This window comes from Schistocerca serialis, chromosome 8 (genome assembly GCF_023864345.2).
Source record: "Schistocerca serialis cubense isolate TAMUIC-IGC-003099 chromosome 8, iqSchSeri2.2, whole genome shotgun sequence".
In the NCBI taxonomy this organism is placed as follows: Eukaryota; Metazoa; Arthropoda; class Insecta; order Orthoptera; family Acrididae; genus Schistocerca; species Schistocerca serialis.
The window spans coordinates 527,866,212-527,893,187 of record NC_064645.1 but is presented as its reverse complement, the minus strand read 5'-3'; the positions used below and the strand labels follow the sequence as shown (position 1 = coordinate 527,893,187).

Here is a 26,976-nt window from a genome sequence, read left to right as displayed (position 1 = left end):
CATGACGAATTCTTAGCTCGTTTTGTTGTGGTAATGTTCACACGTGTCTTTTTTAGTGTTCACTTTTCGCAGTTTTTCGTGCGGATCTACGCGTTTGCACATTACAATACAGTTTATCGACACTATTATCTAATATGGCGAGAAAAACAGTTTATTCACAATCGTAAGATGCTATTACTTTGTATTGTTCAAGATGCACTGTTTCTTGTCGCGATTTTAAAGTTAATACTCTGTCTTCATCCGAAATCGGAAAATATTTTCTCACGTTAAGCAAGATAAAATTACCTATTGTTGTTACTATTCGTCTGAAGATTGCACTTGTCCTTTCACGGTAAGCCAAGGTGTAACACCACCGTTTATTTATCCCTACCTGATCTGATCGAATAGCAGCCCAATATTTGTTATTAATATGACCGTGTACCTAATGGGGCTGGTAATCGGAATTGACTGCTTCTGAAGTTGTTGCTTTCCAGTTCATCCTGTTCAATACTGTAATAATGAAATGTCTGGTAACAAGGAAAACACAAACACACTTTCACTAATTACGAACCTATATTCTTCTCAAAAACACAAAAAAAGGAGACAGCCACTGCCTTCGTCATACATATCTATTTACGGCTAATCTCAGCACAGGCTTCCTCACTTTCCATTATCGACACACACTAATCCATCACTGCATCCAACTCTGCAATCCAACACTGCAATCCAATGTGATGCCGGCGCAGTAGACGCGAAACCAAATATCGGCCCTAGAAATGTCACTGATAACTTTCGTAATAATAGTTCTTCACCTTCCCGGTATTATTCTAGTACAATGGGGTCTAGCCACGGCGATGGCGACTCCCTTCTCCGTTAAAGCCTTACATTTCAACAAAGACCTCCACAAACCTCTACCCGCAACATGACACTCGTTCAACTCAACACTCGCTCTCGGAACACGACACAATCGATTGTTCGCCCTATCGCCTGTGCCGAGTACAAATTTATAGTAAGGGCCTACGAACCCCTTACAAATCACTCCAAAATATGGTAGTATATGGCATAATACAGTAGAAGGAAGCTAAATATGCAAGATTCTCTGATATTCATGTTCCATCGCTCTATCTCTACCGCTAATCGCTGAAACTGTATTATGTAATGCTCAGCTTGGTTTACCAAAAGCAGATCATTCTCGGACTGTATATTCACCGTGACACAACTAATAGAAAAACAGCGTAAATTCAGTTTGTCAACATTCATTGTCTTCACTGACTACGAAAACGCATTACATCAAGTAAATCGAAAGAAACCATGGAAAATTTTAAGATATATATGGATATCATCTCATCTTATAAGAGTTGTACATGGTTTATATATGAAAAATAAAATGCAAGTATGAATAGCAGCTGTTGTATGGCTGACATAAGGCGGGGAGTTAGATAAGCGTGGCCCTCTCAGAAAATGCCTTACGAGAATCTGTCTTTATGTAAGCAAAATAGCGAGAGAATACAATCACATAGATACAGTCAATGGTGTTTTAGGAGACCAGCCTATAGGATTTACGATAGAAATTGACAGGCAGATCTTAGATCAGGGTAAAGCCTTTAAATATTTAGGGTGCTGTTTTACATAAGAGCGACAACGAAATACGACATGATTTAAAACTATTTAACTATTTATGCGGAACTTTATGCAGAACATTTGGAAAGAAGTCTACAGAGATTCTCTACTAAGGTTCTATAAGGTTATGGCTGTACCAGCATTGCCCTAGCGATGCGAAAACTGGAATCATAAGAAGACAGATGAAAAGAGAATAGAAGCATGCGAAAAGACTTAGATACGTGGCTGGATATGCTTTGACAGATCGAAAGGCAAATGATGGCAAAATGTATCTGCCATAACCAAAAAAAAAAAAAAAAAAAAAAAAAAAAAAGTGTTATGAAACATGAAACAGTATAAACCAAGAAGAAAAAGGTCTTTAGGAAGACAAATGAGGAGATGGCTTGAACAATGTTGAAGGAGACGAGATTAGCCAAAAGGCTCAGTCCTTGATGTTAACGTCGATGATGGTTTCCATCGTCCCTCAGTCGAAGAAAATGCTATGTAGTTGTGCAGTTGAAATTTCCCTTGAGACCATTATCAAATGTTTTCGATTATATCGTCATTTAACTGGTGGCTAATTTGAGCCACGGCCAATCGTAACAAGTAATACGAGACAGCTTCAGCGCTTCACATGTCACGATTTATTGATCCCGTGGACTTCTTTAAGGACGAGTCCGGCGCTCGTCTCTGCAGTGAGTGGCGAATGCCTTAAAACTTGTGTGGATCACCTTGTAAAGTTTGAGAAGAATGTGGAATTGGCGGCTTCATGTCTTCCACCATATCCACGAAAGAGATGTACACTTTACGGACGACACCAGACGCCATATTCCCCAGGATTTATGTCTCATTATCATGGACGTCGAGATGCAGGCTCTTCTCAGTCCATCAAGAAATGGCTTTATTGGCGCGTTAGATACCTTATTACGAGTACATCAGCAGCAAAATGTGCCGCTGCCCAATTCTCAGTCATATGCCATGGGAGAAATTTGAGCTCATTCAGAGAGTTAACCATATTTCAGATATGTTTCCACTGATTTGCACAATATTTCATACAGAAGTCATTGTGGGCGCATACCCAAAATCCGCAGTTCTGTCACCCACAGAGCGTTTGCGGACCCAAGTCTCCTAGAACTTTTTGAATCTACTGTCGTACGCCTAATTTGGTCTTAGTTTTCAATATTAGCTGTGTCGAACACTGTAAATTTTGATACAAACGTTTCGCAATTAGCGAACTAAATAGACATAGAGAAGAACAAAGCAAAATAACTCAAATGCTATATTTAAAATTGACGAAGCACGAGTAGGACTCGTGAGTAGGACTCGCACTGAGGGTTCCGTACTAACTTAATTATATGTACAGATAAATCTCGACGAGTTTTGCCTGTCATTGATATCGATGCTGGCAAGAGATCGGTCCCAGGAATTCCAAGAGCGTATCAAAATCCCTGTGGTAGTTCCTGAGACATACAAACAGAAGCGAGCAAGGGACTTCAGTTTACATGTGCATAGAGAGAGTTGATAAAATATTTTTTATTTAGTTACTACTAAGCGATTACAACTTACGTTTTATGTTTCTCTGCAGTAATACTTTTCTGTTAGGCTTTTGAGGGATGTCGAATGCAGTATAAGTCTTGACGGCAAAAAGATATTTTTTATGTCATTTAATATCAGTTTAACACCTTTAGGATTTTTTACTCTACTTGTACTATGAAACATTGGATTTTGTCAAAACATGTGTGTGAAATCTTATGGGACTTAACTGCTAAGGTCATCAGTCCCTAAGCTTACAAACTACTTCACCTAAATTATACTAAGGACAAACACACAACCAATGCTCGAGGGAGGACTCGAACCTCCGCCGGGACCAGCCGCACAGTCCATGACTGCAGCGCCTGAGACAGTTCGGCTAATCCCGCGCGGCTAGATTATGTCGAATTTCATGATTCTAGGTCAAAGGGAAGTACAATTAGGGTCTTGATAAGTAAGTATGAGAGTATCAAATTATGTCATATAAATTTCTGTACCTTTTGGTTGCACTGACAGAAGCTTCTAAGTTTTACAACGCCAAGGGACTATAGAGCTTAGTCTGTATCACAAATTTCTACGTGATACTGTTACCCCTTCCTGAGATAAAGGAGTCGTCGCAGACAGACGGAGAGACAGTTGAATAATAAATGCTAAGAAACAATTTTTTTTTGACACAATTACAGCCTAACAATTTTCGGATGTTTCCTTTAGTTTTACTGTGAAACTTAGCTCCTTGACTAATGTCATCATTCCAGGTCAACGGGAAAGCTTACACGTTTTGACGATTGAGTTGGTGAGTATCAAAATATTTGTCATAAATGGTCGCATCTTTTGGCTGAATTGACTTGTAAGGCTTAATTTTTTAAACCGTCAAGGAACCGTAGGCTTAGGTGGGTGTCATACTTTTCAACTTAATACGTCTACCCGTTCCTGAGAAAAGGGGTTTTTAACAGTCGGACAGAAAGGCAACAGCGTGATCATTTTTACCTACTGAGGTACGAAAATCATACAGCATTAAGTCAAATCAAAACCATATATCGTTTACGAAAATGAGTGATGGTCTCTTCCCGGAACTGATAAGGACAGTATAAATGCATAGTGATATGATTTTCACGTTCTCGTTAATAACGATCTCCGGACTTTTGAGGATGAGATTTAAAAGTGAAAGTATAAGAAACAACGGCGTGTAGAAGAAATGGCACATTATGTCCAAATATAACAAACTAAATGATATCCGCATATTACAATATGGCTGCAATGGGTTGATGCATACAACCGCAACGAAGACGCGAATGAGGAAAATCATATCGTCCTTCAACTGTTCGTGGAGTCACAAAATGGGACAATATCCAGTGTTGATAACAGATATTGCTCTTGCTGATCATGGTACTGATTGCATACACAGGTGTGCAAATCTGGAGGACTAATCGAAATTTCAAATGATGTTACTACCGAGTACCATAGGTCGCGTCCGCCTGCTTAGCTGGATGGTAACATGCTTGCCTCCCTTGCAACGGGCTCGCGTTCAATTACTGGGCGGCTTGGAGATTTTCTCCGCTCGTGGACTGGTTGTCGTGTTGTCCTCATCATCATTTCATTCTCACCGCCGGCACGCGAGTCGTCCGATGTGGCGTCGACTGAAATAAGACTGGAATTTGTCGGTCGACCTTCCCCGTATGAGGCCTCCCGGCCAGCAGTGCCATACGATCATTTTTTTACTATAGGTGGATGAAACTTTGACCATACGTAGGAAGACTTACCACAGTACAGTACAGTACAGTATAAAAAAGAACGTAACTTAAAGAAGTATGCAAGGCGACGAAGAGACATTTATTCAAACACAATAATTACATTGATGTCACTACGATTCATGATGCTCCTTTCGACATTAAAAAAAGGCTTTGCATCGTTCTTGACAGAGCGTGTGATCACCACCTATGCTCTGCAACGAGCTCCAGTGATACGTACAAGTTTGGTAAGGAGTTCTTGCCGTAAGGCCCTCCGTCCCTCCACTAGCATTGTTAACAACTGCTGGACATTCGTCGGTGCATGTGGACGTGCTGCAGTGCGACTCCCCAACGCACACCACACGTGATCGTTGGAATTTGTTGGGGGAACTGTCAGACCACCTCATTCACCGAATACCCTCTAGTTCCAAGAGCTCTACCAGCTGCCATGTTCGTTACGGTCGAGCATTGTCGTCCATAAAATTGAAGACAGACCCGAGTGCACACCCGATAGGACACACATGGGGATGGAGTACACTGCCACACACCAGTGAGTCAAAGGTTTTGGGGTCATTACGACCATGCAGCGTGACATCTCTCCATACCATAACAGCTGGACAACCAAAAGTATCACGTTCGGCCGTGCTCGACGTACCATCATGTCGTGATAAGTGCAGACATGTATAAAAATGTATTCATTAATAACGATCTCCAGCCTATTTTAATATCCAGTGATCAATCATGAATCGCAGGGACTTCATTGTAATTATTGTGTATTTCTTCCAGTTGCCTCCTACAATACACACTTCATAACAGAATTAAAGGATCACTGTGTCTGTCTCCCATGCCGATGCATAAGTTTCAAATTGGCTCAGAGGTGCCTAGAAACGTCCTCTGAACCAACAACGCGGGTCCGTTCGATCTCAACGTCCGGCTCGAGAACGCTTCAAACAACAAGATGTCGACACATGCGAAAAAAGAGGCCAGAGGTCAGAAGTTCAAGTTACGTGTAAGATGGGTTAATGACGACACGTTGTCACCAAATGACACAGCAGTTCTACCCAGTTTCATCGTAGTGCACGTGTCAAACGACGGGGAGGTTGCCACAGCCCCTCTTCTCCACATTCCCCTCCTTCTTTTGACGCCTCTACAATGCAGATCAGAACCATGGTGCCTAGCGTTGAAATCAAGGGCTGTCTTATGGATGGTCGAATAAGCATTTCAGACACATCACCATTCAGAATCGACACAAAAAGGCCTCAGAGGATGGCATAAAGGGCATCGATGAAACTATCCCTTTCTTCGGGACGTTGATTCCCACATATTGCCCAGTTGAAAGTGACAGTTTCCAACGAGCTACAGAAAGATGTTCCAGACACTCTTTGAGGCTACTGACACCTCTCTGACATTTCAATCCTGAAAGGACATCGTTTGTTATCAACCGCATTTGTCCACAACCTTTCGACGAAATTTCCCGTTGTTTCGATGAATGCGCCAGTGCTCCATTCCTCTGTCATCATGCAACAGCAGGACGTGAAAGAGGAGCTGCTTCTGATCATATTAAAATTTCGTGGAATGGTTTTTAACGGTCCTTAGTGGTTCACCATGAACACCAAAGAAAAACTGCGATCACACTGCACTCTAAGGGGTGGGACCACGTTCACTCTATATACTATCACACGATGTCTTTACATAAGGATTGAACCTCCCAGGAGGTGTCACAGTGTCAAAGTTTGTCAGTAAGTCGTCTTCTTGCCCATCGCACTGCGAACTATAGTTTCCGAGCGAAATGAGCGTGTGTGTTTGTGTGTGTGTGTGTGTATGTGTGCCTGAAATATTTTCGTCGGCCACTCGTAAGAAAACCCCGCGATTTCAACGCTGGGCGTCGCAGATCTGACCTCCACAGCAGAGCGCCAAAGAAAAAGGAAAAATGTGGTTAAAAGACGGTGTGACAACCTTTCCACCGAGTGACAAATCCAAGCTGGCCTTGAAGAGAAATTTGGCGAAATATGGTGCCAGTGTGACATAAGATATCCATTCTAACGCTACCCGAATATCAAATTCTCAGCTGTGGCCTTCTTTTCCCCATGTGGCAACATCCCACTGTTTGAAGCGTCACTGGGCCCGAGAGTGAAGTCTCCGGGACTGACACTTTTGCGCCGTCACGGAGGAAGGTTGTAGGCACCTTTGAGCCAAGTTTTCAACTTATTAGTCGGCATGGGAGACAATTAAGGAGTTTCAAAAAGTGAGCCCTTAATTTTGTTACGCAGTGTGCTGCATTAGTTCTTTATACACATGGACTGTTTCATAGAGCTGTGGTGAAGAGTCAAAGAGAGTGGTACAAATGCCTAATATTGTGTACGGTCTCCGTGAGCACGCAGAAGTGCCGCAACATGAAGTGGCATGGACTCGACGAATGTCTGAAGTAGTGCTGGAGGGAACTGACACCATGAATCCTCCAGGGCTCTCCATAAATCCGTAAGAGTACAAGAGGATGGAGATTTCTTCTGAACAGCCGGTTGCAATGTATCCCATAAGTGCTCAATAATGTTCATTTCTGGGGAGTTTGTGGCCAGATGAAGGGTCTAAGCTCAAAAGAGTGTTCCTGGAGCCACTCTGTAGCAATTCTGGACGTTTGGGATGTCACGTTGTGCTGCTGGAATTCCCCGAGTCTAAATGGTTCAAATGGCTCTGAGCACTATGGGACTCAACTGCTGTGATCATAAGTCCCCTAGAACTTAGAACTACTTAAACCTAACTAACCTAAGGACATCACACACATCCATGCCCGAGGCAGGATTCGAACCTGCGACCGTAGCGGTCTTGCGGTTCCAGACTGTAGCGCCTTTAACCGCTCGGCCAATCCGGCCGGCATTCCCCAAGTCTGTTGGAATGCACAATTGACATGGATAGATACAAGTGATCAGAGAGGATGGCAATGTACGTGACGTATCTAGTCATATGAGGGGGCGCGTATTATTCCAACTGCACACGCTCCACACCATTACAGGGTCTCCACCACCTTGAACAGTTCCCTGCTGACATGCATGAGGATGTCTCCATAACCGTATACGTCCATCCACTCGTTACAAATAGATACGCTCGATACAAATACAGATAGATACGGGACTCGTCAGACCAGGCAACATGATGGCAGTCATGAACAGTCACATGGCGGTGTTGACAGTCCCAGATGAGACCGGAAGCTTTGTGTTTTGCAGTCACTAAGGGTTCACGAGTGAGCCTTCGGCTCCGAAAGCCGATGTAGATGCTGTTTCGTTGAATGGTTCGCACGCTGACACTTGTTGGATGCCCAACTATGAAATATGGAGCAGTTTGCGGAAGCACTGCACTTTTGTCACTTTGAACGATTCTCATCTGTCGTCGTTGGTCCCTTTCATGCAAGATCTCTTTCCCGCCGCAGCATTGTCACAGATTTGATGTTTTAGAGGATTCCTGATGTTCACGGTACACTCGTGAAATGTTGGTACGGGAAAATATCTACTTCATCGCTACGTCGGAGATGCTGTGTTCAATCGCTCGGGCGTCGACTATAACACCACGTTCAAACTCACTTATTTCTATATAACCTCCCATTGTAGTAACAGTAACAGATCTAACAACTGCACCAGAAACTTGTTTTCTTATTAAAGCGTTGCTGACCGCAGCGCCGTATTCTGCCTGTTTACATATCTCTTTATTTGAATACGCATGCGTATACCAGTTTCTTTGGCGCTGCAGTGTACGTGACCTCTGCACACCAAGCAGTTTCATATACGAGAAAACTTATTGTACCACGTAGTGTCCACCAACGACACATTACTGTATGAGCTTCATGTTCAACAGTATACGATGAACGGTGTGCTCCGAAACACTTGTGCAGGAACCATTATTGTGCTCTTTCGGCGTAGATGACACACTTCACATACATCCTATTTTACAAAGCAGACAAGCCTCCGACCCTCGTTCTGTGAACTGGAACGTCCAGCTATTTAGAGCCTATTAAAAATGGTTCAAATGGCTCTGAGCACTATGGGACTTAGCTTCTGAGGTCATCAGTCCCCTAGAACTTAGAACTACTTAAACCTAACTAAGGACATCACACACGTCCATGCCCGAGACAGGATTGGAACCTGTGACTGTAGCGGTCGCGCGGTTCCGCACTGTAGCGCCTAGAACCGCTCGGCCACTCCGGCCGGCTTAGAGCCTATTAGAAGCTCCCTGTCCATCTACCACTTTCCGTAGATTCTCAAGACACTACCACGTGAACATTCTACCAACTTTGCCATTTTCGAGATATTCATTCACAAGCTCTGCGTAATAATAATCTGACCTGAGTTAAAGCACGGATCTCAATGGAATTCCCCATTTGCAGCCATAATTTTGTTACGGTGATCCCCCATCCGTGTCACGTGTCCGCAACGCCACCAGGCGACATCCAACGTTACGGTGGGCAGTGGTCATAATTATTTTCGGCCATAATGGTTACGTTTGTGAACCGTGACTGTGTGGGATAATTATTTTTTTGTAATTTCTGCTACCAGTTACTTTTAATTATTTAGTGCTTAATCTAACATAATACATCACGATTCGAACATCTTCTGTTCATCATCGTGCATTTATATAGTGACAAAATACAAAGTTCAATAGCGTAATGTTACTCAACAGTTCCGCCATTACCCCAGTGATGCACGTGAAGCTACAAGGGGATAAAATCGTAAGTGACCAACTGTCATATAAAAGCCTTGCACACGATTTCCGCAACACACAACTGGTGCTAATCTGTCAGCATCCTGTACAGGCTGTGATGTCATACATAACCAACAACAACAAAAACCTGCTGAAGACATCATTGACATCGATTTATGACCATCCACTACCCCAACCCTCCTCTCACTCAAATGCCAGACCAGCCACTACTGTAACGAACAATGGACAAAAAGTTCTAGGTTAATTTAGTTTAAGATAATTTATTTTTAAATAACAGTTCTCTGTATCTATGTATGTATGTGTAAATCCCTGATGATGAACAGAACATGTTTTAAACGCGTTGTATTACCTTAGATTACATATAAACAAATAAAAGTGAAGTCGCGCGGTATTAGCCGAGCCGTCTCAGGCGCTGCAGTCATGGACTGTGAAGCTGGTCCCGACGGAGCTTCGAGTCCTCCCTCGGGCATGGGTGTGTGTTTGTCCTTAGGATAATTTAGGTTAAGTAGTGTGTAAGCTTAGGGACTGATGACATTAGCAGTTAAGTCCCATAAGATTTCACATACATTTGAACAATTTTGAAATAAAAGTGACTGGTAGCAGAAATTATAAATAAATAATAAGTGATCGCAATGTTTTGACTTATTGGTGTATGTTTCTGGTATCCAGAATAATACATTTAGACAGCTCATAACTCATGAAATTTGAAAACAATGTGTTAAGTATGATATCGATCCTCAGGAAATATTCTTTTGTTTTCCTGAAAATAAAATTTCAAACTGTAAATCTGATATCATATTTACTCTCGGCCGCTCTTATTTATTTTTCGTTAAAGAAATTTCGGTAGTGACTAACAGAGACACGTGTTTCCTGCTCCAGGGTGATGGCGTTCGTGCAGAAGGCTGTGGCGCGACTGTACGAACCTGAAGAGAAGCTGCTGACACTGCTGCAGGACCTGGGTCGTAAGCACGTCTCTTATGGCGCCAAACAGGAGTACGTGGATGTGAGTACCCACCAGGTGTACGTTCTACCCGTACGTAGTGCAGCCCCGAGTGAGTCCCAGTCTCCTGATGAAGGGCCTTTGCTGCCCCCCATATATATATATATATATATATATATATATATATTGTGGGGGGCAGCAAAGGCCATGCAGCCAACAGGAGTTACAGAAGTTCCATGTTTACATAACTGCATTTTCCACAATAGAACAATAAAAAGTGTTCGACGTACGATCATATCTTAATATAAGATAAAAACACAAAATAACGGACACCACACAGCCAGCAGTAGTTATAACAGTGCCATGTTAACAACAGTGCAATTTTCACAGTTGTGAAATACTAAGAGAGGTTGGTAATGTAAATAGAAAACGCTACATTACAACAGTTTTCGAACCAGACCGACTCCATAGTCTAATGGCATTCACAGCATCTCGTAATTGAAAGCTGGACAGCCGTGTGCTCACAAAGATAAGTTGCTAATGCGAATGGTAATGAAATAACCCTGCACTGCGTGTGATCTACATCGTGGAGAGAGAGGTCCAGCATCTTCATCAAACACGTTGGCAGAAGAATTTGAGAGACAACGCTAGGATACAGTCTCATAATTATCTGCGTCTTCAGTGCAGTACAGTATCAATGGTAATTTAGCTAATATACCCAACGAACAACTTTGTTACAAGCCACTTCCGAGTGTTCATTAGTATTGTTGAGAATACTGCAACTGTCTCTGTACATCGTTCACGGTTTAAACCGATCACAGAATTTCGCTGCTAAACTGAAAATAGCTACACAATATGATTATTTGTCGTTTCATCTTATTCACTGTCCATAATTCTGAAGTATAAGCAGATCGAAAGCGTACTACTGCTTGGAAAATAATAATTTACATTCGTCTTGAGTGCTTGTAACAACGTAAACTACTCTCTTTTCAAATAAAATTACTTACTTTTGTACTCCTCAGAAAAATACAAACATAGGGAACTACCTCGTCAGATTGACACCTTCCGACAACAGAGTTCCGAGACTGACCAGTGTATAAGCAACGTCCGGTGCAGTAACTACAGGGGTAGCTTGAATTAACAACTGTAAACAACAGGTACGAATTCGACTAGTCAGTTATAACCAGGCAGTGTTAAATAGAGGACGTGTGCCCGTAATGTGTCAATGTTATTAAGTCGCAACTCGCAATGAAACAACATCTCTAAATTTTGAGAAAAATTGTGTGCAAAGTTTGTCCCACACACCTGGTTCCCGAACGAAAACAATGATTTGGGCACACGTGCCCGGAGAGTTGACTGATCTTGTCTGAAAAAAATGATGAAGGGTGACAGGGCTTAGTGTCAACAACATGAAGCTTGACGAAACGACGAACTGGAGAAATTCACTTTATGGTCAATGTTTTCAGGATGTAGCTGCCGTGAAGGCCATTGTGACTTGCAAATGAACTACTTTCCAAAGTCCTAAAGAAAAACTTTCCTGACAGTTTCACATGTTGTGTCAAAGTTCAGTGCAACTTCTTTCGTTCTTTTTCTTTTGTGCAGTGAATTTGCGCCGCTATGAGACTTGAAGCTGCAGCGCGAGACTGGTGCAAAGGTCTTGGGCTTATAGGGGCTTTGGTTTGACCAGTGGGTGAGCGAGACAGAGTAGTGGGACCTTGGGTTGCTAGCGTTGGCACGAAATGGCCTTCTTTCCATCGAGGGCAAGGGACAGCAAACCGGAATTGTCTTCTGGAGGGCAGCGGCTGTTCCTGATAACGTAGCGTGCCATGGCCAAGGCCGTCCAGACAGTCTGGTGTTCGCTCGCGCAGCGGGTGGTGGACATATGCGGTGAACTCGTGGAGAGCCAAGAGCGAGAAGCTTTCTCCAAGCTTGTCTACGAGGAGCTATCGACGAGGCTAATGATGACCGTGGAGAATAAGCTCATTTTCGGACGCATACAACACACTGGGACTGTTGGTATCTTTTGCCTGGCGAGAGGACACCGATTGCAGTGCAGACGCAGTCCGGGGCTTCCCGATTAAAAGACAGTCACTCTTTAGATTGGTCGAGTGGTGTCACATTGTGTACAGTGGAGACTAGAGGGTGTGCATGTGTGTATCGTTTGATCATTAATATCAGGCGTGGTCGGTCCTTGGCAATTGTAAGAGTAGTATGTGGTGACACGTTGGGCGTGCTGATGTTCCCTCTTTGTGAGAGCAATATTGATTTCGTTATTTGTACGCTGTGAGCTTGAATGATTTATACGTGCCACTAGCTGCAGTGCCCGGCGTTGCCCGGGATATTTCATATCTGCGACACAAAGTGACTGGCCTGTGCCTTGTTGATACTGATAGCGAATGAAGTTTCATGGGAATCTGCTGTAGACGAAGCTCTGTTCGCTCCAAAGTTTCCCTAGCTGTAGTTGTAGAAGTTCTCGAACGCTTACGGTGTAGAAGAAGCTCCGTTGTTCGAGTGTTTCCGACGCCCGGATGGCATTTTGTCTCTTAGCTGCAGCGCTTTTCTCACAAATAAACTTCCTTTTCCTTGGCGGCGCTTCATTAGGTATAAACTGATATCTACCTTAAGTAAACTTATTGTCTTCTAGTTCTAGATAGAACAAGATACAACTTTAAAGTACTAAAATTAGCACAGTCACGTAAGAGATGGCGATGTAAACGACATTCAAACTTTCGCTTCTAGTGGAAATTGTATTGTAATTTGTTACCAGTTTTCGATAAACAGAACTTCGATAAAAAATTTCGATGCTTCTGTTAAAATTCTACAGGAACTGATTGTTTCTGTTAACGTTCAAAATTCATTTCTTGAAGAAAATTTTTACAGGCTTCAGTTTCCCTGTACCAAAAGATGATCAGGTGTGTCATCTGTTGTTACATTTTGCTATAAGTATTTCATTGGGTTTTTGAAAAATTCGTCTAATATAGTTTCATCCCAGTTCTCATTATTTCAGGTAGGTAAGAACGTTCAGTAGCCTAGATCATATAATTATTTCTTAAGTCAAGACAACAGGCTTCGACAGACGTTGATGTCATCTCCAGGACTTAAAATAAACTTTTTCTTACGAAACGTGTTCATTTTATGTTGGACCTCATGCCAAGCTGTCATGTGGATAAAGATCAACATTTGGGTTGAGGTCCAACGTGAAATGAACATTTTTAATAGCAAAAAGATATTTTAAGACAGAAAATAAGAGACAAAATCTGTAGAAACCGGTTGTCTTAAACAAAGAAATATTTATGCGGTCTAGGACGTTGAGTGCTTTTAGCAAGTAAAACAGATCGCTCCACCGGTCTTCTACAAAAAATAGGATTGTTCTTGAGCACGAATCGAACAGTTCGAAAAGTTTACGTCACAGATCCGGAAATCGCGGGTTCTGTTCAATCTGTTAACCAGCTCAGGATGTAGTGACTTTGGTTTGTACTATATCCACAAGTTGTCTTAGCGTTTGTGTTGGACTGTGGATTTTAATAATAAATATACACTCCTGGAAATGGAAAAGAGAACACATTGACACCGGTGTGTCAGACCCACCATACTTGCTCCGGACACTGCGAGAGGGCTGTACAAGCAATGATCACACGCACGGCACAGCGGACACACCAGGAACCGCGGTGTTGGCCGTCGAATGGCGCTAGCTGCGCAGCATTTGTGCACCGCCGCCGTCAGTGTCAGCCAGTTTGCCGTGGCATACGGAGCTCCATCGCAGTCTTTAACACTGGTAGCATGCCGCGACAGCGTGGACGTGAACCGTATGTGCAGTTGACGGACTTTGAGCGAGGGCGTATAGTGGGCATGCGGGAGGCCGGGTGGACGTACCGCCGAATTGCTCAACACGTGGGGCGTGAGGTCTCCACAGTACATCGATGTTGTCGCCAGTGGTCGGCGGAAGGTGCACGTGCCCGTCGACCTGGGACCGGACCGCAGCGACGCACGGATGCACGCCAAGACCGTAGGATCCTACGCAGTGCCGTAGGGGACCGCACCGCCACTTCCCAGCAAATTAGGGACACTGTTGGTCCTGGGGTATCGGCGAGGACCATTCGCAACCGTCTCCATGAAGCTGGGCTACGGTCCCGCACACCGTTAGGCCGTCTTCCGCTCACGCCCCAACATCGTGCAGCCCGCCTCCAGTGGTGTCGCGACAGTCGTGAATGGAGGGACGAATGGAGACGTGTCGTCTTCAGCGATGAGAGTCGCTTCTGCCTTGGTGGCAATGAAGGTCGTACGCGTGTTTGGCGCCGTGCAGGTGAGCGCCACAATCAGGACTGCATACGACCGAGGCACACAGGGCCAACACCCGGCTTCATGGTGTGGGGAGCGATCTCCTACACTGGCCGTACACCACTGGTGATCGTCGAGGGGACACTGAATAGTGCACGGTACATCCAAACCGTCATCGAAACCATCGTTCTACCATTCATAGACCGGCAAGGGAACTTGCTGTTCCAACAGGACAATGCACGTACGCATGTATCCCGTGCCACCCAACGTGCTCTAGAAGGTGTAAGTCAACTACCCTGGCCATCAAGATCTCCGGATCTGTCCCCCATTGAGCATGTTTGGGACTGGATGAAGCGTCGTCTCACGCGGTCTGCACGTCCAGCACGAACGCTGGTCCAACTGAGGCGCCAGGTGGAAATGGCATGGCAAGCCGTTCCACAGGACTACATCCAGCATCTCTACGATCGTCTCCATGGAAGAATAGCAGCCTGCATTGCTGCGAAAGGTGGATATACACTGTACTAGTGCCGACATTGTGCATGCTCTGTTGCCTGTGGCTATGTGCCTGTGGTTCTGTCAGTGTGATCATGTGATGTATCTGACCCCAGAAATGTGTCAATAAAGTTTCCCCTTCCTGTGACAATGAATTCACGGTGTTCTTATTTCAATTTCCAGGAGTGTAATTGTGAAATACGAGCCAAAACATCTTCTAGGTTCCTAGGGTATGCGTCACATGTAACACCGGCAACTAATCAAAAAATACGTGTCTGTTGTCATGTTTATGTCTAATTCTCGAGCATTCGCTCGTACCCCGATCTAGTGACGTCCCATGACACTATATTCAAGATGGGTATTGTTGCTGTAATTTATTCTCGCCGTTAGAAATACAGTCACTTTACCACGATATATTTCGCTTGTTGGGCATTTAATTTTTCATTAATTTCCTTCGTTGTTTCATGCAAGTGTGTAGATTTTTTTCAACAAAGATTTTTGGCAACAGCCTCTCCCCTTTATATATTACATAGAGACATTTTTCAATCAGATCATGAAATCTTATGTGGACAGTGATATTATTTTTGGTCTTGAAGGTGAAGTGTGCAAAATTTTATCAAGATGGGAATAAAACTACAGATTCACACGAATTACTAACGAACACTCTTCCTTTAAATGTATTGATTGTACAGATAGTGATCGTGTTATTATGACTGATTTTATTCACGTCATTGTATCTAAAATTATCTTGTTGTATTACCATATTAGAGTGATCTGTTTTATCTCGTATTGTACAGAACATTATATTAAGAAATTTGTTTAGGTAGACCCCTAGATGGCTGACTGTAGCTCTGCTTCTGTAAATAGTTGTTGATGGGAGTGGTCGTAGACGTACATTTAATTGAGTGCCAACGCAGGTTGTCTTAGTTATATAACAGAAATATGTTCTAGTGGTTGTCCTGTGATTAACTTCAGAAAGTAATTAATTGCTAATTGTCGACCGAGGCCAGCCATTCTCAGCTATTATTGTAAATTATAATCGACCCCAATCAATTTGCTAGGACGAAGTTGATTTCAACATTGTTTTTCTTGAGTAAAAGGTATTTTATGTTATTATTCTCCTGAGCCCCATTCCACTACAATCCGAATTTACGCATCAGTATTGATCCAGGAAGACCGCGTGTTGCTTGTAGACCTCGCCAGGATGAGCACTTTCTACGGGGCGTCGAAAAAGAGGTGTCAGGGCAAGACAAGTGGCACTGTAGTGTGGTACATCTCCAAGTTCAGCATGAAGGATACTTTACGAGCAACTCATGTATCAGTGTTATCTTCAATGTGAACAGAGCCTTAGCCTGCAGATCATGCACCACGGGATAACTTTTGCCAATGCTTTGTTGCAGAAGCTGCCAATCCGTTGTTTGTCTCTTCAGTTTTGTTCACAGGTGAGGCAACGTTTGGAAGATATGGAGTAACAAATATCAATAACCAACATATATGGGTCAATCGCAGTACAATACAGGCTATACGTAACCATCAGTTTAAGAGTAATGTGTTGGTTTCAATTTTAGGTGACTGGTAGGATCATAGATTGTCTTACAGGTGCTGTCTCCAGAGACTTATTCAGAAACTCTCAAAGACCTACTAGAAGATGTGACCCTACAATTAAGAAGAAGTATGTAGTCTGTACTTTAAGGAGCTCCAGCACAATTCAATATCAGTGTTCGAGAACCAATGGATGCTACCTGTTATGACAGATGGATCGGTAAAGGAGAATTACTTCCATGGCCCCGCGATACACTGACCTCGGTCCTTTGGACTATTATATCCGGGAGCACTTTAAACAAGTGATCTCTGTAGCGAACCACTCGGATGCAGTAACTCTTCTTCAACTTGTCACGGAAGCTGGCGAATCTATTCAAAACTGTCAGGGATTATCTGAAAGGATGCGGCAGTCCATGGTTCGAAAAATTCTTGCTTGTTTAGAAACAAAAGGTGGACATTTCGAGCATTTATTTTGGGTTTATGAGCTGAAGAGCTCATATCACATAAATTTTAAATTTTCATTAATTACTCGAAAACGATTGTTTTTCAGACCTTTGTTTATAGGTACTTTTTTCCTTGTTTGGTGTAAAGAACTTGTCCCGTAAGTTTGTAAAAGTGTTCGACCACGGTCAATAATTTTATAGATGACCGCTGCATTGTACAATAGGCAAAACGAGACCCACGTCTAAATGCGAGTGCAATTGCAGCTACACTTAACATACTGCAGGGTACACAATCTCATGCTTCATAGTGACGCCTGAACTGCATGGGACTGGTCTCTCTGACCGACGACCAGTACGATGTGTTCGGTTGACACTTGCACTTCGGCGCACCGTTGCAGTGGTACCAGAAGCGAAGGGATTAGACAAGGGAGGAATCTAGTCACGTGCTCTTCTAGGAGGAGGCCAGAATGAGACTGAGTAGTAATTCTGGACGTACCCTCATCCGGTGAGAGAAGGTAATACGTAATGCGCCCAGAAACATTATCGAAAACGGTCAGTTCGGTAGTCTACGTATTTTGACACGGTACACTCACCGATCAACATTATTGTGACACTGTACAATCTTCCCCATGTGCGTTTTTTTATGGGTGCATTCGGCCCTGACTTCACTTTTATGGATGACAATCCGTGATCGCATCAAACAGCGCAAGCCGTAAACCTCTAGGAACGGGGCTGCCCGTTCCCCAGACCTAAATCCCTCGAGCATGTGAGGGATGCAGTGGGCAGACATATTTCACTACGTCAACCTGCATTAGTCAATCGCTTTGGTGCAGGAACGGAACGCCCTATAAAAAGAAATCCTTGTAATTCTGGTGGCAAGCTTGGGAGCACGTTGTAGAGGATGCATTGCTATGCGTCCTGATCCCATACCCTATTAAGAACCATATCTCACCTTTAGCATTTTTCAGAGGACCATGATAAACCGCGACAACTTCATTGTAATCGCTGTCTAAGAAAATAAGTGTCATTTCCATGCGTCTCATTGTGTATTTCTCACAGTTACCTTCTGTACTATACTACGCTATGCTGTATAATACTGTACTGTAACTGTTCTTTCTGTGTACGGCAGAAGTTCCGTCGAGCTTCGTTTCTTGGCAGGGTCACATCATGTGAAAGTTACTCTCCTCAAGTTTTGTACACCAGTGTAATATCAAATGTATGCTTCATCCTCGTACTAGAGGTTCAGAGCGAGAGTGTTTTTAAAATTACCCTGAAGTTCTGTTGCTGCACCTCAAAATCACTTGTTGTAAGTCAGTTCTTGTGTTTTAAGTCAAAGGTGTACTAAAGAAAAATGTACTGGTGATTTTGTCCGTTCATCTATTATTTATGATTCCTACTTTTTGACACCAAACAGGTTTCTTCACATGTCATTACAGCAACGCTACCGTAAGTGATAACTCTCAGTCACAAACACCAAGATCGGCTAAGTAAAATATTCATTTGGATGAATATGTTCACGTGCCATCGGTATTCAAATAGCTGTAAGGAGTTCACTTTGTCGATTAATAAAATACTTGATTCAGAAATAATTGGGTGTTGTAGGGCTTCGTAAATATCGAGGGTCTGGAAGACTAATGAATCGTAAAAGCAAGACAGAACATTTAGCGTTGATGTTTTTCTACTGTAATAAGAACGGAATGAAACTAGCAAATGTTAACTCTACAAACTTATTAATCTTTGTCTTAGTATTGTCACAAATAGTCGGTACGCTTCCATTGCATTCCTTTCGTTTATTTGCTTCACCACTTCTAATAGCATGTAAGATTTCATGCTTTGTTAAGTTTTGCAATTATGTTTTTTGTGATTTCCATCTCATTTATAACCTCTAAAGCCTTTATTCCTTACTAACTGGTAAATGTAGAGAGGTATATTACATACCAACTAAACAATTCTTACAGCTCCAGACAGTTTATAGCGGCTACAAGCATCAGCTTATTGTAGTGAAATAGACTCTTATTTCCTAATAACTCACATCCATGCATATCTTAAACAAAATTGTTATTCTTGACTGAAAATTTTAACTTATGAAATGTTTTCACGCTTTCCTAAACGCTCTATTTCCGGAACGCACTTAACGTTGTTTGTTAAGCTCCACTTAAATATGTGCAGTTCCACTACTTGAGATGACATCTCAATTGTATACACCTCGGTGTACTCATCTCCATGGTTATTTATAAATTCTGAAATCGATTCTAGTGAATAGTTTGAATAGCTGATACCAGCATCAAACAGAAACACTTTATATATCTTAGGGCAAATTTCCAAGTTTTTGAATTATCTTCAAATTTTATTCTGAAGTTCTTCGGTGACCTGAGTTCTTTGAGGTACGTTCAGATAATGGCAGCTGTTAAAGCAAGAAAGAGAAGTATTGCGTAATAAACACTATCGCGGACCTGAATTTCTTTGGAACCACTCTGGCCTCTGAACGACTTAAAGTTTCTAGTTGCCACTATCGTTATACCTTCTGGAAGCTTAATCGTTATATACTACTGTAATCTGAAACCATTACTTAATCCATTCCTGTTGCTGACAGCAATAATAAATTTTACCAATATTATTCAGTATTAATTGTGAGTAACGGGACAACCGAAAATCGAAAGCTCATAAAGCATTCTGGCTTTGCAGGAAGTGAAGAGAAAAATCGGGGAATGTTCAGGCATAAGCGAAATTACAGACCAGGAACTTTCTGCCGGAACGCACGTTGTAACAGTCACAATTTCGGGGTAAGCCATGCAGGACATTTCTCATTTAAAATATTTGTTTTCCTGTTTACAGGGTTTCCACACAACGGATATAGCTCTAATATTTCTAAAACAGCTTCAGATTTAGGAAACAATTTTCTCTCTAAACGCAGAGTGGTGAACCATTTGCTGCCGGGTTGTAGGGCTAACTAGTTAAGCTATGGAAATACTAGAACAACTATTTTGTAGTGGAAAGGTTCCTTTCGCGACATTCAGCAGCTTGTAAAACGAGTTTAATTTTTACCTGGTAGCGATTCAAGAACAGGGACCAAAACGTGCTAATTGTAAGGCCGAAGAATACTAGCAGACCGCAATACACTGCTAAGTGAACATAGTGTAAGAAAATGGATACTCGACGGTGGATACATACGTGGCGCATGACAGAGACTTTCAACGCCTTCCTTCAAATCTTTACAAAAGTTAGAATACAGCGATCCTACTCATGTGCGTCACACTCAATATCTGTTTACTGCCGTTTTTTCGAACAGGGGCTCCAACAGTCGATATGTTACGCCGCAAAAGTTCTAAGTACAAGGAATGTGATCTTTGATGTTGCCAGTAGAAGAGTCTTTGCCATTGGAGCATTCAGTGAGGAGTAAATGAGAGAGCTGCGTATGTTCACGCTGCTGAGCAGTCTGGAAATAACTACCAGCACACAAACAAACAGTAATAAAATAAAACAGTTACAAATTGTGCGCTGGTCCGATTCAGGTTCATGTTTCTTCGATGTTATGCTATGCTCAATGAACCCATTCGCCGTTTAAAGACTAACATTTGCCGAATAGATTCTTTCGTTTCATTGGAAAATGGAAATGTCGTGTGCTTAGGGCCTCCCGTCGGGTAGACCGTTCGCCTGGTGCAGGTCTTTCAATTTGATGCCACATCGGCGACCTGCGTGTCGATGGGGATGAAATGATGATGATTAGGACAACACAACACCCAGCCCTGAGCGGAAAAAATTTCCGACCCAGCCGGGAATCAAACCCGGGCCCTTAGGATTGACAGTCTGTCACGCTGACCACTCAGCTACCGGGGCGGACTTTCGTTTCATTGATTTAATGTGAGTACACATAGTGTTTTCTTATTTTACATTCTATTCCTTCTGCGAAACTAAGGTCACTCAGTTGAATTATCAAGTATTTCCTCTCTCTCCCTCTTTTTTTTTTTTTTTTTTTTTTTTAAAAAAAAGAAGCAATTGTCCGATTAGGACGGAAATCGGTAGGTGTGATGTACATCTAGGGACAGACATAATTACCAATAACACGTCGATCCACATCTTGACCTTTTGCAAGCAGTTTTTCGCCTTCGTATTTATTGACACTGTTGTTTGATGTCCTCCGGAGGGACATCGAGCGGAATTACGACCAATTGCCAATTTGGATTGTCAAATTCCCGAGATGGATGGAGGGCCCTGACCATAATGCTCAACCGTTTTCAGCTGGGAAGAGATATGCAACGAAGACAAGGAGTAGAGACTATCGCCGTGTTTCGGCGAGCATTATATAGCCGAAATACAAGCCCTTTATGGCTTGCCCTGAAGAACAACAGCAAGGTGCGTGGAACACCGTCGACGTACTGCTGAGCGGTAAGGGGCCACGGATGACAACCACAAGAAATTGTACTACGAACTGAAATGGCACCCTAGAACTCGACTCCTGATTGTCGGGTCGTATGGCAGCCGACAGTCAAATTGGAATCCCACCGCTGTCCTGAATGTCTCCTGCCAAGTCTCTTGGCCCTCGGGACCCGTTCGAATGCCGGATACCATTGCAAACGGTCTTGTTATTACACAGATGTCAGTGATACTCGATGCTAGGGGCACCGGGACCTGATTCCCCTTTTTGTGAGCCGAGCTGCACGTCAGATCGATGACAGTGATGAATGCGGGACTCTGAGTGCCTCTCTGACGGTTGGTCGGTACACACACTCTCTCGTATCTCAAGGTCGACCGCCTCCTTCGTGATGCTGTTTTCGCAGCTGCTCCGAAAATTGACGAATTGTGAAACTGAAACTACTAAAATGTCGATAGATTCACCGCTTGCCTTAGCCAGCATCTCTGAGCCGAACTACATGTCCTTTAAGTTGCTATGTGCATATATTGTTCACTCGCCTGTCCACGAGGCATAGTTTCTGTCCATGTGAGTAAGCGAAATGAGATCCTCAAAGACTGTATGCTCTGGTACCGACTGTGCCCTGTTTACTAACCTAGCCAGCTGCGCTTCGAAATTGAGCTACAGTGTCACAGATTCATCCATCGCCAGCCACAGTTTACAATTTTACATTTTTTGCGATAACTCTATGCCTATCAATTGGTGATCAATTTGCTCCTTCGTTGTACGTCGTTTTATTTATGTTACAGGTTATACGCTGTGGTTATAATTGAAGTTTAATATTCAAACCGCTTTCGAAATAACACCACTGGTCAGAATGACGTCAAATTGCAACGGAATATTATAGGAGAAGGGGGAAAACGTATGGCAGAAGAAAACTAAATGGTTACAAAATGCAGCAATAGATGGCGCTGTAAGCATCATAATTTAATAGTGGACGACTGCAAATGATATATGAATCATACAGCAATGCCTGAGGTGTACGTTTGACGTTAAACTGGCTGTACTACACAGTGTACAAGTGTGTGCAGGTGTGCTACTGTTAGTTACTTACGCCATCCGCCACGAAAAGGTTATTTCGCATTGGATGCGAAAAACCGATTTTTAACTGTCCTGAGGCCAAACAACGCATAAAAGCATCACTCACATCTGTTTTTAATTTCTCCTGAGGCCAAAAACCGCATAAAAACCATGAATCAAAATAAAATCGGATTATGAATTTCCCTGTGACTGGCACAAAACATATCCAATACGCTGTCCACTGTTTTCCGAAACAAGTTTAAATCGATAAACTGTATGTTTCACAACTGGTCGTAGTGTTTCCGGGATCACGTTCAGATTGCGTTGCGCAATGCATGCCTTCAATCCAGTTAAGTCTGCAATCGGAACACTGAACACAACATCTTTCAGGCAGCCCCACAGCCTGAAGCCACACGGATTAAGATCAGCTTATCGGGAGGGCCGAACTGTAGGGAAATGGCGGCTGATAATTCTAACATTTCCGAAATGGCGCTTCAGCACCTGCTTAACTGGATTTGCAATGTGCGGAGGTGCGCCATCTTGCATAAAAATGTTCCTATCCACGCTGTTGGAGAGCTGGAATGACGTGGTTGCTCAAAAGACACTCAGAGCGCTCACCAGTGACGATAGTGATAACACGACGGGAAGCACCTGACTCTTCGAAAAAATTTGACCCTATGATAAATGATACCATAAACCCTCACCACACAGTGACCCTCTCAGGATGAATTGGTACTGATTGGTTAGCGTGTGGATTTTCCGTTGCTCATATTCGACAGTTCTGTGTATTGACGTATCCTGTCAGATGGAAGTGGGCTTCATCTGTCCACAAAATCTTCCGTCTTCTCGAATTTCCAAATCATTTTCTCCATACCCACAGCAGTCATCGGACCAACGCATTTTTTTTCAAACCTTTCAGTACCCGGAACTTCTGCAGAGCTACTTGTGCACAGTCATCATTCTAGTAATACAGCTTTTCAAGCAGAGCGCGATCCTGCATTGAGACAGTCATGGCGAACGATGCAGACGCCAAAGGAAGAAAAGCCTTTATTTTCTGTATTGCTGGCAGCAGCACAGTCCACCGCTCTACAGCCAAACAGTTTTACAAAATACGTAAAAGGAGACCGTTACAAAAAAAGGGGGCGGAGTAAAAGGGGGACATAAAGCACATATTAAAAGGAGGTAATGGGAGTCAAAATATAGACTTGAAACGTCCCCTTTGAAAAATTACACATGACTGTGCTTCAACTGACACACAATATTATTGGCGCAACGCAATCTGACTTTCAGTAATCCCTACAAAAGAATGGCCCTGACTAACATTAACCTATACCTTTCACAAATCACTTACCTCACAAAAACCTTCGTTACTCGAACTACTGCAATTCAGCGAGCGCCACTAGTGCGAGCTAAATAAATGATTCTAACTATGGAAGGCACTAACTACTGATAGACATAGTTACCAAATGAAAGATTTTAATAGAGAACAAACAATGTATTTACCTTAATAGTCATAATATATATAGCAGTTCATGACATCCAGTCTTACAAATTTCAAAACTCCGCAATTTCTCTCCCCACATCCACCACTGCTGGCGGCTCACCTCCAACTGCGCAACGCTACGCGCTGTTCACATCCAGCTGCTCAACACTACAATGGCAGACAACAATGCAGACTAGCCGCAGACTCACCGGCAAGACTCACCGGAGGAGAAACACACCTCTGAAGATGTCCAGCGCAGCTCTGGACGAAACGTTAGGAGCTGAAGAGTTTCATGGACCACGACCTTACATCCCGGAAGGTTTACCAGAAGATATGTCATCCGGTCGTGAAAACTTTCATACTATAGCCACAGACTGCACACAGCACAGCCAGTGATTTTCATACAGAGCGCTACGTAACGTTGCCAATATAAAAACCTAAACAGCCTACTTACATAGCCCCCATGATCCCCACAAAAAATTTTACAAGTTGTTTTGGGCAGTGGCCAATAATTATTTGATAAAATTTTTCATAATTACACTAACAAAGATATCAAATGCACACACTTATTGATACAATGTTGGTCAAAGGATAAAATTTTCTCACAGTCCATAAAGACAGTCCTGATCGTTTATCACAGTAAAATAGCAGTGTTTTCCTCAAAGTCTGAACAGTAAAAGAAAATGCACACAGAAGTAGTGGATTTCCATGCAGTCTTGAAGAAGTATTGTTGTCCTTCCAACGGAAAGACAGTGCTGACTCTCGACACGCAGACAGGTAATGGCAACAACAGAGCAAGCCCACCACAGAGTCAGTCGAAGTTTTGAAGAATATTGGTAGGTAGGTCATCACAGTGTGGACCCACTTTAGTCCTGGTAGAGATTACGGTATTGGTGGACCACCAGAGGTGAAGACCCACTGCCGTCCTTGTAGAAATAATGGTACTGGTGGGTCATCAAAGATGCAGACCCACTGTAGTCCTTGTAGAGACGGCCAGCAGCCATCTGCTGCGACTGTGCAGGTGCACAATCACCATCGAAGAGTCTTGCGGCCAATATAGCAAGTCCATAACCACCACTTGTGCATTCGCAAAGTTTTTGGAATTGTCCTTAGAACCAGCAATGCTGTTATCCAGTCCCTTGCTGAATTGTTAACACATGTGCAAACACTAACTGTCCCTACTTCTCACATATTGTCCATATACTACGACCAACAGAAACTTATGCAGTAATATGGAACTCACAAGTTAATAATATGATGAACTGGTGTCACTTACAATTTTATGACATAAGAATACAATTACAAAGGTTCAAAATACATCATTAAAAACAAAATAATACAGATAACATTAGTAGTAATAGGGGCCTTACAAAAGAATAGAAATAAACATATACATCAGTGTTACAGGAATTATGACATTAGTAAATACAAAAAAGATCAGAAAAGTTATTGAAACATCAACTTCACACATGGGCATTAAAACAGAACAGAATTAATAATGTCTAACATCTTTACAAAGTAAATAACATATTATTAATGCAAATTATATTTGAGGATAACATAAACTGAGGGACGACGCAATGCAGCAGCACAAAACAATTAACACAAACAGCAATGACAAGAAAAATGGAAATTGGCAAAGCAAGCTACAGTAAATCTAAATTACCAAGCAATGCAACATTAAAACTAATATGAGCCAATGTGCAGCAACAAGAAAAATAAATCAGTAGTAAAACTAGCTTACCAGAGTAATACAAAGTGAAATTTAGTAGCACTATGCCTCGCAAACAGCCGCAGCAAATGCAATAACTTGTATCTAAACATGAGAAAGCTCAAGCAAAAAAAATATTACAGTAAAAATGGCCATGTTTAATACATATGTCACATCTTAACACGAGAGTGATGCATCACTGTAACTTGCTCTAGCAGACAAGTTACCAAGTCACTGACAAAAATTGTGTATGCAATTCCTGTCTTTTTGTGCTCCCTCATTTTTTTTTTTTTGAGTACATCCATCATAAAGTTACTTTTTACTGGATCTGTAAGCACAAAATATTTATATTAGTACATCTTTAAAATTTTATTTCAACCAATACTGCAGTGCAGCTAGGAACTACATATTAAAAAAATAGACAAAGCAAAGTGTGAAACATCATTCACTAGCCATATGGCATTTCATAATGCAGTAAACAATCTTTCAACTAGCAAGACAATAGACATGAAATGTTTCTCATCATTTCATTTCAGTAAATATCATAAATTAAGAACTCTACAGTGTAATCATGTTTTCAAGTTTGAGGGTATCGTATTTACGATGCTTTCTACAAAGGAATGTGAACAGCGAGGATAATGGCCTCCTTTTTTTTCTTCTCCACCTGTGCCTCTGAAAGGCACACACTAATGGCTCTTTTCCAGGCATCTGTCGCTCAGCTGGGTGCCCATGACGCATTACGTGAAGGTGGCCACTTTCTTACCGAAATATTTACGACAGCAGTATCCGCTACAGTGACAGTCTCATATAAAAATATTTCACAGGTCAAGAATTTGCGTTACAAATCTGTAGAAACAAAATCCTATTGATATAACAGTGTCCTAAAAATTTTCACCTGAATTGTATTACATTCACACATTAACATACATTTCATAACTCTTAAAGTACGATTCTTGGTATCCAGCAACCTTTTTCACAAACCAGAGTCCCTAACCACTACTCAATATTCCTTACCTTATTCGTCGACACTTCTTCAATATTTCATCGTAACAGATACGTAGCATAATGAAATAACTCATATAGCATCAGCTTATTGATCATAAACATACTA

The 26,976-nt window shown here is 42.4% G+C and overlaps 1 protein-coding gene across 1 annotated transcript in view; it reads left to right on the top strand.

Moving 5' to 3' along the window:
• The window catches only part of LOC126417104 (neuroglobin-1-like), a 395,454-nt gene that overhangs the window by 152,334 nt on the left and 216,144 nt on the right, over positions 1-26,976 (top strand). Inside the window, exon 4 of the mRNA XM_050084999.1 lies at positions 10,425-10,548. Within this exon, the coding sequence (XP_049940956.1) occupies positions 10,425-10,548 (124 nt within the window). The remainder of the gene's footprint in view (positions 1-10,424; positions 10,549-26,976) is intronic.